Source organism: Balaenoptera ricei, chromosome 6, assembly GCF_028023285.1.
Source record: "Balaenoptera ricei isolate mBalRic1 chromosome 6, mBalRic1.hap2, whole genome shotgun sequence".
NCBI lineage: Eukaryota > Metazoa > Chordata > Mammalia > Artiodactyla > Balaenopteridae > Balaenoptera > Balaenoptera ricei.
In genome coordinates this window covers 101,855,159-101,869,373 of record NC_082644.1, presented here as the reverse complement: position 1 = coordinate 101,869,373, position 14,215 = coordinate 101,855,159, and the positions used below count along the sequence as shown (strand labels likewise).

General features: G+C 37.8%; 1 protein-coding gene across 5 annotated transcripts in view; it reads right to left on the bottom strand.

Annotated features, from left to right (window-relative positions):
- Positions 1–14,215, bottom strand: part of KIAA1958 (KIAA1958 ortholog) — a 173,913-nt gene that overhangs the window by 82,229 nt on the left and 77,469 nt on the right. For all 5 annotated transcript variants that reach the window (XR_009503745.1, XM_059925334.1, XM_059925332.1 and 2 more), the window contains exon 2: positions 7,150–8,344. Coding sequence is in view for 4 of the 5 variants with exons in the window: in XM_059925334.1 (XP_059781317.1) it covers positions 7,150–8,320 (1,171 nt within the window). In the remaining variant the exon portion in view is untranslated. The remainder of the gene's footprint in view (positions 1–7,149; positions 8,345–14,215) is intronic.

The window sequence follows — 14,215 nt, the reverse complement described above, 5'->3', positions numbered from 1 at the left end:
GGGAAGTGCAGATATACAAAGGAGGGAATTCTCTCAAAGGGGAAGAGCGTTCAAAGTCACAGTGCGGCCAGAGGGAATAACAATGTGCCCTGTAATGTGGAACCTGCATTTCCTAAATCCCTGCTTCTCAAGCTTCAGTGTGCATACAGATCACCTGGAGATCTTGTTAAAATGCAAATTCTGATTCTGTGGGTCTGGGGTGGGGCCTGAGAATCTGCATTCCTAATAAGTTCCCAGGTGAGACTGGTCCATAGACCATTTTAGTAGATGAATATATGTTACTGCATAAAATCAGAATCTATTATGCTTGACTATTCAAGAGTATTGAGCACAGTCTAATAATGGCAGCAATGATGATGACAATGAAAATATTAATAATCGTGGAAACTATTATTTATTGAATGTTTATCACATGTCATGTACTCTCTTTAGTGCTTCATCTATACTTTCATTTGGTTGTCAAACAATCCTGTGAGACAGACATGTTATTACTTTTCAAATGAGGAAAATGAATCTCAGAGAAATAAACTGACTTAACTAAGGTCACAAGGCCAGTAGGAGGCAGGGCTGGGAATCAACCTAGGCATGTCTGATCCCAAACTCTGAGTGGCCAAGCTCTAAAATCTCAGTGCCCAGCAGTGCCTGCCATATCAATCCTCAGATGAGCACCCCTTTATGAAAACGAGGGAAATGATGGTATTAACTGAGCCTGAATTTTAATTTTGCCTCTCTTAACTTTCAGAATTTATGTTGCAGGTCTTCCTGCAGGAAGGTACAGGAAAGGGTGTGGCTAAGAAAGCAAATTTAGTCTTGTTCCACCTTGTAAGAAGAGGCATATATTTCTTGTAGGATAAGAAAATATATAAAATAATGTATGCATGTATATGTATGTATACATATGCATATATATACAGACATAAAAGCATGTGTTTACTTATACATATTTCTATCCCTTATATTAGAACACTGTTCTAGTATATCTAGTCTTTGAATGACACATATAAACAACTCCTCTATCTGCCCACACAAAGAAAACTAAATGCTCAAAAAAACAAACAACAGCAACAAAAACCCACCCCACACAAATAGTAGTAGGTGTTTCTGGTGTGCTGCCTCTTTCAAGATTAGAATCCAGAATGTCCCTGGAAGAACACTCCCACCTGACCCCAACACTCAGCTGTGGGGTCTACTTAGGACTGGTCTCAATACAGTTCCCAGGGTATGAGCTTGATGCTTCAAAGACTAATTCGGGGGTTAGTGGGAAGGCGGTGACACAGGCTCTGTCTACTGCTAGGCATGAATCCCAGCAACACTTGGCAACCACCTCGGGGACCACGCAGGGATCAAGTATCTATAGGTGAAGCTAATACAGAGGAAGCTAAGATGAGACATGGTAAGAGAGAAACTATAGACATTGTTTGAACCCTGGATAAAAGCTCATTTGAAGATGTGTCCTTCGACTATAACGTAGTTAATTGTCTTTATACATTTATTTTAACTCAGATCTTCTGTTTCTGACAAGAGAAACCATTGTTTATTTGTGTCAACACAGACCAAATAACTAGAAATAATATGCAACTTAATTTTTAAAACCTCACTGAACTCAATTTTACATGAGTAGGTTTCAAAAAGTATTCTATTAAATGCTTTAGACTACAACCATTTTTCTCTGAATGCATTGTTTTATAGAAAATATAATCAACTAGTAAAAATTAGAAGAAAAAAGATAAAGAGATTAAAAAAACCCCAAAACTGAAAATCTAGAAATAGACCCAGTTATAAACAAAAATGTGATACATAAATCAATTCAGTGTACAATGGGAATTATTCAATAAGTGATGTTGGAACATTTGACTACCTATAAAAATAATGAAGTGAGGTTCCACCCTAAAATATACTCTGATTGTAGAGTTAAAGGTAAAAAAAGAAAGGAGACAGAAGGGGAGGCGAGGAAAAGAAAACCAAAAAACAAAACAGAAGACTATATAGGAAAATATTTATTTGATTCAAGACAGGAATTCGTAAGCAAAATGCCAAAGGCAGAAAAAATGATAGCTAACTAGACAGATAGGTAGGTAGAGGTTGAAAGAACAGCCTTCATAAAAATTAAGAAAATCCATACCTCAAAAAATCCCATCAACAAAATTATATAGAAATTAATGGTGGACTCCCCTGGTGGCACAGTGGTTAAGAATCCACCTGCCAATGCAGGGGACACGGGTTCGAGCCCCGGTCCGGGAAGATTCCATATGCCGCGGAGCAACTAAGTCCGTGCACCACAACTACTGAGCCTGCACTCTAGAGCCCATGCTCGGCAACAAGAGAAGCCACCGCAATGAGAAGCCCATGCACTGCAACAAAGAGTAGCCCCGGGCTTCCCTGGTGGCGCAGTGGTTGAGAGTCTGCCTGCCAATGCAGGGGACACGGGTTCGAGCCCTTGTCTGGGAGGATCCCACATGCCGCGGAGCAGCTGGGCCCGTGAGCCACAATTACTGAGCCTGCGCGTCTGGAGCCTGTGCTCCGCAACAAGAGAGGCCGCGATAGTGAGAGGTGCGGCGCGCGCACCGCGATGAAGAGTGGCCCCCGCTTGCCACAACTAGAGAGAGCCCTCGCACAGAAACGAAGACCCAACACAGCCATAAATTAATTAATTAATTAATTAAAAAAAAAAAAAAAAAAAGAGTAGCCCCTGCTCGCTGCAACTAGAGAAAAAGCCCGTGCGCAGAAATAAAGATCCAATGCAGCCAAAAAAAATAAAATAAAAAATTAATTAATTAATAAAAAAATTAATGGTAAAGTGGGAAAATGTATTTCCAATATACATGGATATGTATTTCCAATATATATGATAGACTATGAGTTAATATTTCTAATATATAAAGAACACATATGAATCTATTAGAAAAAGATAAAGATGTAGATTTTCAAAAGAAAACACATATATTACAAATGTGAAAAGCAAAAGTTGATTGCTTGCTACAATAAGACTTCTGGGAAAAAAAGGTGACTAATAAAAGGGGTTCTCCTACACTGTTGGTGGGAATGTAAGTTCGTACAGCCACTATGGAAAACAGTACGGCGGTTCCTCAGAAAACTAAAAATAGAATGACCATATGATCCAGCAATCCCACTTCTGGTAATATATCCAGACAAAACTATAATTCAAAAAGATACATGCACCCCTACATGCATAGCAGCACTATTCACAACAGCCAAAACATGGAAACAACCTAAATGTCCATCAACAGATGAATGGATAAAGAAGACGTGGTACATAAATACAATGGAATACTACTCAGCCATAAAAAAAAAGGAAATAATGCCATTCACAGCAACATGGATGCAACTAGAGATTATCATACTAAGTGAAGTAAGTCAGAAAGAGAAAGACAAATACCATATATCACTTATATGTGGAACCTAAAATACGGCACAAATGAACCTATCTACAAAACAGAAACAGACTCATAGACATAGAGAACAGATTTGTGGTTACCAAGGGGGAGCGGGGAGGGAAAGGGATGGACTGGGAGTTTGGGGTTGGTAGATGCAAACTATTACATTCAGAATGCATAAACAACAAGGTCCTAATGGATAGCACAGGGAACTATATTCAATATCCTGTGATAAAGCATGATGGAAAACAATATAAAAAAAGAATGTATACATGTGTATAACTGAGTCACTTTGCTGTACAGCAGAGATTAGCACAACATTGTAAATCAACTATACTTCAAATAAACATGGGGGGGTTCTTGCACAAAATCATAAAAGAAGCTGTGTGTATGTATGTATATTTAAGAAATATACACATAGAAACCCAACTCATGATGCAATAAAAATTTAAATTTATGACAAATGCTCCAAATTTACATAAAAATCTCAAAAATTAATGGAATCTAAACCACTGCGAGATAGTCAATAATTCTTCTAATAATGTATGTCCTCTTTACTCATGACTATTTGCTAAGATTTGAGTTGAGCATTGTAATAGGGCTGACATGAAAATTAATAATTTTATCCACACATTGTTAACATTTTATAACTTTGTGAGTTTAGTTCTAAACAGAAATAAGAACGGTTTTCCAATAGGGAAACAGATTTTTTTTTGCCACACTGTGCATCTTGTGGGATCTTAGGTCCCTGACCAGGGATTGAACCCAGGGCCACGGCAGTGAAAGCACCAAGTCCTAACCACTGGACCACCAGGGAACTGCCAGGAAATAGAATTTAAATGACGTCAGTAAAACTAAACAAAATGGAACAATTTCTCTTTGTTTCTGTCTGCCTAGTCATTTGTCAAATTATTTATTTTAAAAATATTATTCAAAGATATGCAGTATTTCTACAATGATTTGATAAAGACCCAAGGTTACACAACATCCATCCATTTTAAAAGTACCTGATGTTGCTTTTAGCTAGTTTTTTCAGAACCTTTCTTCTTTGCTTAGTCCTAAGTATGCTCTACATATTAAGTGCTTAAGGTCCATTTGTACATATTCATTCACATACATTTGGATGTGCTGGATTCTAAATTTTTTTAAAAACCTATGTTTAAAATAAATTTATTCTAATATAAATAAATATGCAAATAAATAAATAAAACTTTTAGAGCACAGAGCCTAGTTCAGGCTCTACAGAACAAAGGTAAATTATAAGTTAACTTTATATATCTCTCATAAAAGAAAAGTATCAATCAGATTTTTATTTGTCACATTGATGTTTCCAGTCCAAATAGTGTTTCTCTAAAGCTAATAATATCTTAGCAATATAATATCCTTCCACAGAACAATGGATCAAAACATCAGGATCATTCTTTAGGAAATTCCTGTTACAGTTAGTTTGAGCCTCAATGTCTCATTTACTATACACATACTAGCGGACTAATATCCACTAGGCAGATGCAAGGAAATCTTTCAACCTGCTTTTGCAGGGATAAATTATTAGAAGGATATACAATACAAACAACAGTTTTACTAAGCTGTTTTGCTATACTGGACCACTTTGTAAAATACATTTCTGAATTCTACCCTCAAATATAAATTAAGTGAGAATGTAGAAACTCTGTCAGGCTGTCTCCTATTTTACAAAAAAAAGGGGGGGGAGGGGGACAAATAAATAAACCAAATTCACAACTATTTAAGTGAAAAGGTACTACTTATATCCGATATGTATCAAGAGTTAGAGTCTTAGTACAAAGACTTTCACAAGCCTAATAAAGATAATATTGTGTCTAATGATGTGAATATTGGCCAAAGACCACGCTGTGATTAAGTGATTGAATTAAAACTAGAAAGGAAGGAAGGAAGAAGCAGAGACAGCCCAGGGAATGGGAGAGAATATTTACAAATCGTATTTAATAGAAGATTTACAACCAGAATCTATAAAGAACTCTTATAACTCACCAATAAAATGACAACATAACTAGAAAATGGGCAAAGGATCTGAATGGATTTTTCTCAAAAGAAAGATATACAAATGGCCAATAAGCACATTAAAAAATATATAGTCATTAGGGTAATACAAATCAAAACTACAGCAAGTTACTACTTCACACACCCAGCAGGATAATTTTTTCAATGGAAAATAACAAGTGTTGGTGAGCATACGGTGAAATAGGAATCTTTTAAAACTGTTGGTGAGATTGTAAAATGGTGAAGCTGCTTTGGAACACTGTTTGGCAGTTCCTCAAACATAGAGTTACCATATGACCCAGTGATTCCACCTCTAGGTAGCTGCCCAAGTGAAATGAAAATATATGTCCACATAAAAACTTGTATATAAATGATATTAGCAGCATTATTTACCACAGCCAAAAAATGGAAACAACCTAAGTATCCATCAGCTGATAAAGGAAAAACAAAATGTGGTCTATCCATACAATGAAATAGAAAGGAAAATAACACTGATAGACGCTACCACATAGATTAATCTTAAAAAAATTATGCTTAAGTACAAGAAGGCCATCACAAAAGGCCATAAAATAAGAGTCTATTTATATGAAATGTGCACAACAGGCAGATCCATAGAGACAGAAAGTAGATTAGTGGTTGACTGGGGCTGGGAGGAGGGAAAGAATTACTGCTAATGGGTATGGGGTTTCTTTCTGGGGTGATGAAAATATTTTGAAATTAGATACTAGTGATGGTTAATAATAGCCCAGATTAAATAAATACTGAATGTTAGAATTACAGAACATTTAGAATGTTAGAATTACAGATAGGGGCCTCATATAATAATTTCTTTCTCCTCTCAATCCATTCCAGTTAGGTCCATGTATTCCAGAAATGCAAGTTATCTGATTATTATAAATTTTGAGAGAAAAAATAAAATACTTCTTCCAGATATATTTGTTGCTTTTTAAAAAAACTTGTTTTAATCTGCCACACCAACTAAAATGAATAAAGTGCTAAATTGGTTCAAATAAATAATATTGAAAAAAAATCAGGTCTATTTTTATCGTATTCCTAAACCAACATCATTTTGGCCTCAAAGCAGTAACCAAAGGCTTCCCTGGTGGCGCAGTGGTTGAGAGTCTGCCTGCCAATGCAGGGGACACGGGTTCAAGCCCTGGTCTGGGAAGATCCCACATGCCGCGGAGCAACTGGGCCCGTGAGCCACAATTACTGAGCCTGCACGTCTGGAGCCTGTGCTCCGCAACAAGAGAGGCCGCGATAGTGAGAGGCCCGCGCACTGCAATGAAGAATGGCCCCCACTTGCCACAACTAGAGAAAGCCCTCGCACAGAAACGAAGACCCAACACAGCCATAAATCAATAAAATAAATTAAAAAAAAACAAAAACAAACAGTAACCAAGAGCATTAAAAAAATCTTTCAAAAATAACTTTACTTATAAAAATTCAGCTTAAGATCAGATACAAACCTTAAATACAGCCATGCAATATCAACAGCACAATCCTACAGCTGTCCTCTCAGCCCTGAGGTACATCGACCAGATAGATGGCCTTACTTCAGATGACTTTCCTTTACTGTATCACCTGGATGTATAAATATTTCATTATTTCTATCTTTCTGAGAATAATAAAGGCCCAAATTCTAGCAAATTGAGCCAGTGGTTTTAGGAGTGCTGACGGCGCAGAATTCTCTGATGTACGTGGATGAGGGACTCTGTCACCTCACGTGCCATACCTGGTATGCACTGTGCCGTGGCCTCAGTGGTTATGGTCGGAGCAACTGGGGGCTGCTGCTGACTGGAGCTCACTTCTGGCTCTGTGTTAACTGAGGGAGAAAGGGCCACCTCACAGGAGGAGACCTGGCTGGGCAGATGGGACAGGAACTCTTCAGAAGCAACTTGCTCATCCTGTCCAGGCAGCTGCAGGGCAGACAAAGGGATGCTGATCTGTTTGTTAGGATGGGATGTGCTCACCGGCATCTGTATGGCCACCTGCTGGTTGGTGCCATGGGCACCAGTGGGTCCTCTGTTTGGTGAAGCCAAAGATACCCTAGCAGTCTTCTGGACGATTGGTCTAGACATCACAGAGGGGGATGCAGACACACCATGTGGGTCTAGCTCTGTGCTGATGGCAGATGTTACATGGGGAATCAGCTTAGCAGACCCTATACAGGAGGGACCAGCATGAGTCTGAGGCTTAGGTTTTGCCATCTGCGTCAACGAAAGGGCTGGTCCATCTACCCCTCCGGTCAGCTCTGCATTCGCCACAATATAATAATCTTCAGGAATCTCCTGTTTGATTTTCTTAATGATCACATCACTGCTGCATTCATCAATCATCTGAGCCTGGGAGCTTGAATGGAGAGAAGATGGGACTATTCCAGGCCTTTTTCGAGCAATGCTTTGAGGCCTTTGGATTTGGGGTTCAAAGTCACTATCCTCATCTGTAACAGAAGACTCACAAACCATGTCAAACAGAGTGTTTTCATCTTCATACTCTTCAACAGCTTCATCCAGTTCAGAGGGCTCACTGCAATAAGAGAAGTCACAAGAGTCTCTGGTCCGATTACAGTCTAGCTTTGCTTTCACTGGTCTCCCAGGGTACCTTTCAACGGGGCTAGTTTGTGTCTCAGAGGGCACTCCAATTATACTGGGACTATCAGAGTTAAAACTTCTGTTATCCTGGAAACAGACCCTTTCTTGGGAGCCAGCTCTGCAAGTAGCTGTCAGTGGCCAGTGATAAGCATGGCCTGCACTACAGCCCCACATTGCTGTCAGGTTCCCATGGGAACCTTCCGAAAGCAAATGTTTCAGGTTTGGAATGAGGCTGCAAATGGTCCCATGGCTGTGGGCCCAGCTGACCAATTTGGATAGATTCTCAGATGAGGTATGAAGGCAATCCTCCATGTTACAGGATCAGCAGTGTCTTTCCTAAAGGAAAATAATCAGAATAAGAAGCTATTATTACCCAAGATATTCCCATATCTCAATCACTTCAATTTCCTTAAACTATGATCATGTGGCACTAAAAAAATATACTTCAAAACTGTATCCAGTTAATATCACTGCATATGGGCAGAGACTGGAAGAGAACACAGGAAAAAAAGTAAAAACAATCGATGGTTTATGGCTGTGGGACTTGAGAAATTTTTTGTTAATTTCCTTTATTGTTATAATGTCTACATAAGAATAAAAAGTGAAAGAAAAAAAAAAAAACCAAGCAATAAAAAACAGGTGAGTTTTTTTCATAGTACATTTTACTTCCAAAGTCACACAGAGAGAGGTTCAGTCAGCCCTGTAATAATAAAATGTGTGTATTATTTGTATTAACCAGGAGGATGAACTTCTAACTTCACCTTCTGCTACCATAAACTTCATTACTAGAGGCAGGGCCACCAAAGGCTTAGATCCATTCTAGGATGGATGTCAGAGAAGGGAAATCTGGTTTTCTGCTGGGCACCAGAAAACAAATGACACTACTGGGAGCCCAAGAAGAGAATGAGGGGCTATATCTGGGAAGTGGGGAAGAAAAGTCTTTAACAGAGATGGGAAAACAGTCCGGGAGGGGAGCCACTAGAGGCCCCTGCTGGGGTCAGGGGCACAGGCAGGCTGTAGACCAGAAGCAAGGATGGGTAGGCCGGGTGCCAGCACCCTAACCAAATCTTAGGAGTAGGCTTCCCACCTCCTTACTGTCTGAAATTCCTGAAATATTGCCTTTATCTCACAATTCAGAGGTAAAAACATGCATCTGGTGTATTTTACCATCTGAGGTTCCTATACGCCCAAGCTGGTATATAATCAACTACCAAAGAGGAATGAATCATTCCTTATTGGGAAGAGGTCAAAAAGAATACTTGTTATGGGTCCTTGACTGGGTAAGAGTGAGGACAACATGATGAAAAAAAAAAAGTAAAGAGGCACGTGGAGTCCACATGTGATTAGAAAGGTTTAATAAGGCTCTGTCAAAAGGGACATCCTGGGAAGAACTAGGGAGGAAGGAACAAGGATCTTTTTTTCTTGAATTTTTGAATTTTATTTATTTTTTATACAGCAGGTTATTAGTTACCCTTTTTATACATATTAGTGTATATATGTCAATCCCAATCTCCCAGTTCATCACACCACCACCACCACCACCCCCCGCCACTTTCCCCCCTTGGTGTCCATACATTTGTTTTCTACATCTGTGTTTCTATTCCTGCCCCGCAAACCAGTTCATCTGTACCATTCTTCTAGAGGAACAAGGATCTTGATGTGTATTCCCTGGTCATCTGCAGCTGTGGGTGACAAAAGGTACCTCGCTGGAAGTGGGCTCTGCACTAAGGTGCCAAGGTCCAACTACAATGCCATGTGACCATGCAAAAGGGCGCATATGAGCCACCATTCTCTGCCCTACCTCCATGGCACAGCATCAGTAGAGTTTGGTAAATTCAAATCCTTTAACATGTTTTGTAACATGTGTGATATGGCCTCTGTGATACGGCCACGGCTATAGTCAACCTCCCGACCCTCATTTTCTACTACTACTATGACCTTTTCCCGTATTTCCTGTCTCCTCTCTAAACAGTTTCTCACCTCCACTGGGCCTCTAAAAACTCATTCTTTGGCTTGATATGTAGCTTTCCTCTTTCTTCACCTGGAAAACCCCTTCAAGACTGACCTCGGGACCACCTGCTGTTGAAGTCTTTCTAGATAACTCTTTCAGTCTCAGAGATTTTAGATTTTCTTCCTGTACTTCCATTATCTCAAGAAACTTGGCCTTTGCTGTACTGTTATCAACTGACATTCTTATCCATTTCCCAGACTTGACTGAGCATTACCTGAGGACAGGGACTATGATATAATTTTTCATTCATCAATGAGGACCTACTTAGGGATACAGAAGTTAATAAGATACGGTCCTGCTCTTGAGACCTTATAATCTATTGCTGGTGCTGAATAAATGAATGAAGAGTGAATGAATGAATTTATAAATGCTGGCAGCACCATCAACACTAACAAAGTAAACATATAAGATCCTCAAATAAGAAACAAGAAATTTCCTCCTATGACTTTTATTGTAATCATTCAAGGGATTAGAGGATTTTCTCCCCAGTGGTGTAACCACAACACGGCTGTCTTGTGTATATAGGAGAGTAATACATGAACAACCAGATTTTATGAAGCAGCACAATAAATCAAAAGGACAGGGACTAGTGTGAGAGTCAAGAACTTCAAATTTTCGTCCTGGAACTCCTGTCTGTGGCCTCAGACAAGCCACTAATTATCTCTAAGCTTAAAATGACAGGACTATAATCTTTATGTTTCCTTCGTACTCTAGCAATTTAGGAACTTACTTCATTTATATTCCTTTCATATAACTTTAAAGTAGAAATGCAGAAAAACAGAAAGACTGGGGGGGGGGGTGTTGATGTTTGTTTGTTTGTGTGTTGTCTGCGCCGCACGGCTTGCGGGATCTTAGCTCCCCAACCAGCAACCGAACCTGAGCCCTCGGCAGTGAAAGCACGGAGTCCTAACCACTGGTCCACCAAGGAATTCCCTGATGTTTGTTTTTTGAGCTTTCTTAACATATCTGTTTAGTTGGTATGGCAGAGACTGCTGTTTGCCTATCCAGTATCCATTCTCTCTTATTCATTACAGAGTCCCAATCTATTGGAGCAGCAATATGCTCACCTAAAACATATTTCCCAGCTTCCTTTGACATGGGAAATCTCATGACACCGTTCTGGCCAATAATATGTAAACGGAAGTCACTGGGTGGGGCTTCTGCAAAAGCCCTTTGAAGCACAGACTTGTCCCAGTTTTTGCCTTTTTCCCTTTGTCCTTCCCTTTCTTCCTGCCTGGAATAAGGACATGATGGCTGGGCCTGCAGAGGCCATCTTAGGAGCATGAAATAAGGACTTGAGGATGGGAGAGAATAGCCAGAGGAGCTTGGTGACATCGTGGAGCCACTGCCATCAGCTCTGAACTGCCTAAGATTCCTTGTTACTTAAGGGAAAGATAAACCCCTGATCTTGCTTAAGCCACTGTTGTTGAAGTATTTGATTACACACAGCTGAACTCAACTACTAACTGATACACAAAAAATAATACATTCACCTCTGGTTTTTGAAGCCTTAGAGCAGAATCCTTCATTTTCTTTGCACTATACTCTAGGTTTCTCAGACTGGATTCCACAAATAAATCTTGGGAGGTCTACAATTTTACGGCATAATGTTTATAATTGTTTTCATTTTTATCATAATAAAAATACAATTAATATAAGCATATTATGAATCATCTAAATCTTATATCTAAGTATCACCTTGTAATTTTAGTTCCCCTTTGCCTCTGTATCTATACTCATATTAGTGTCCATAATCAACTAAAGTGACATCACTCAACTTCCAATTTGTTGGGAAACCTGTTCATGCTGTATTCTTTTTAGCAGATATAAATACAAAACTACTCTTCTGCATTAATAATTTTCAAATGAAAAGTATTATGATTTGACATCATGAAAATGGCATATGTAATGGTGAAGCAAAACACCTCTTTAAATGTCATAGGCTAACGAGAAAAGAAATAAATGATATATGCTCATAGAAAAAATCATATACATTATGGCACAATATTTGAATGAAGTCATTGTAACAGTTCAAACTGTAAAAAATGTGGCAGAATCAAAACACAAAATTGTATAAGCCTGAGGAAGTCAAAAGTACTTACTGTCCAGGTAAAAGCTACTATACAGTAGTAAAATAGTAACTTTGCTGAAGACCCGCAGCCAGAAAAAATTATAATTAAAATAAAAGGCAAAGTGGATAAAACTTTAAATTTTGTTAAAAGCTTATCCACTTAATTCTATAATAATCACCAACCTTTAAGAATCAACAGGTAGTAATCATAAGTCACTTTTATTACATTATGAAACTTACTAGCAATCTCATGAAGAGGCTCTTAAACTTTTCTTGAGTACCCTAAAATGAAAATATTTTTCCAGTATTACTATTAATATAATTCAACCAGGCAACCAATGTTAACTGGTAGCTATGAGAGCATAATTAGCTAATATTTAAGGTACTTAAATGGATTGAGTCTAAGCTGACAAGGAATAGCTATCAATATACTGCAATATATTCAAAGTTTAATACAAAACAGAATCAACCATAAGACAATCAAGGTACTTGCAAACTGCTGAGAATAAGTACAGCTAACCCTTGAACAATGTGGGTTTGAACTGCGCAGATGTACTTAAACACTGATATTTTTCAATAGTAAATACTACACTACTACACAGTCAGTGGTTGGTTGAACCCTGGATACAGAGGGCCTACTATAAATTATACACGGATTAACTTGGAGTTGTTCAAGGATCAACTGTAGTTTCCAGGATCTACTAATTTCCTTCAGCAGTCTGATGATAAGCTCTATGCTGAAAAATAATGTTTCTTCTACATTTTCAAGAATAGAAAAATAACTTCAGATAGGATTTTCCCACATTTTATATGGGCAATGATTGGATTAGACACTAAGCTTTACAGAATTATCATGGGACATGTCATTAAAAATTGAACCTCAAGGAGGCCTGCCTAGCAGAGTGTAGGTTAAGTATGAGATTTGATTATCCTAAATCAGCAAACAAAGCTATAAAGTTATCATCACCACATTGTATGTTAACTTAGGCAGATATTCTATGCATTAGTATTTATATTGTTAAAGTCAAAATCAGAAACATTAAATACAGAATCAGACTTTCTACCATTAAACCTAACATTAATTATTAGGTTTCAGAACAACATAAAACTATTATTATATCTAACATTCACTGAACAATTACTGATTGCCAGGTACTACTCTAGGACTTGACATATCAATAATCCTAATTATATCAACAATCCTAATAAATTAGGTAACTTATTATCCTCATTTTACTTGGACAAAGTAATGGTAGAGCCAAAATTTGAACTTCAGTCTTAACTCCAGAGCCCACACTGTTAATTAACATACTATACTGCCTCCAGCATTATAATATTAGAAAGATATTGTCTCAAGTCTGGTTTTCTTATCATATTAATGTTGTTAATTTGAACTTATGGTTTTGCAGGTTTACTTTAGTTGAATTTGTATGTCTGTTTTGATTTACAGGTTTATTAGAAGTATAAGCATATATTTTATGTATAAACATATTTAAATAACATCAAGATAAAAATGACTTAAAGCCAGCACTAGGTATAAAGAAGGTTCATGAAAATATTTTTCTTTCAAAAGTTTGGGAAAAACTATTTTTTAGAAAAAAAAAAGGTATAAAAAAATTATGTTGCTTTTCCAAAGCCTGACAGTGAGCTACCAGTCAAACACCATATCTAGTTGGCTTTCACCTGACTTCAGTTACAATTTGCCCCACAGTTCTTATAGTCTCTCTCTTTATGAGGTTCTGAACCTTTTAAAGGATTTGTTGTTGCTGTTGTTTTAATACCACTAAATCTTAATTACTGAGGCATAACAAAATGACACAAGAAGAAACAGAAAATCTGAGTAGCCATTTACCTATAAAATAAATTGAATTAAAAAAAATCTTTTCCAAAAAAAAGATTTCACTGGTAAATTTTATCACTCATCAAGGAAGAAATAATACCAAAATTATGCAAATATTTCCAAAAACTAGGAGGAAGAGGGAGCACTACCCAACTTGTTTGAGGAGGCCAGCATAACCCTTAATACCAAAACCAGACAAAGATATTACAATAAAGAAAATTATAGATCAATATTCCTAATTTGATGCAAAATCCTTTAAAAACATTAGCAAGCTGAATCCAACAA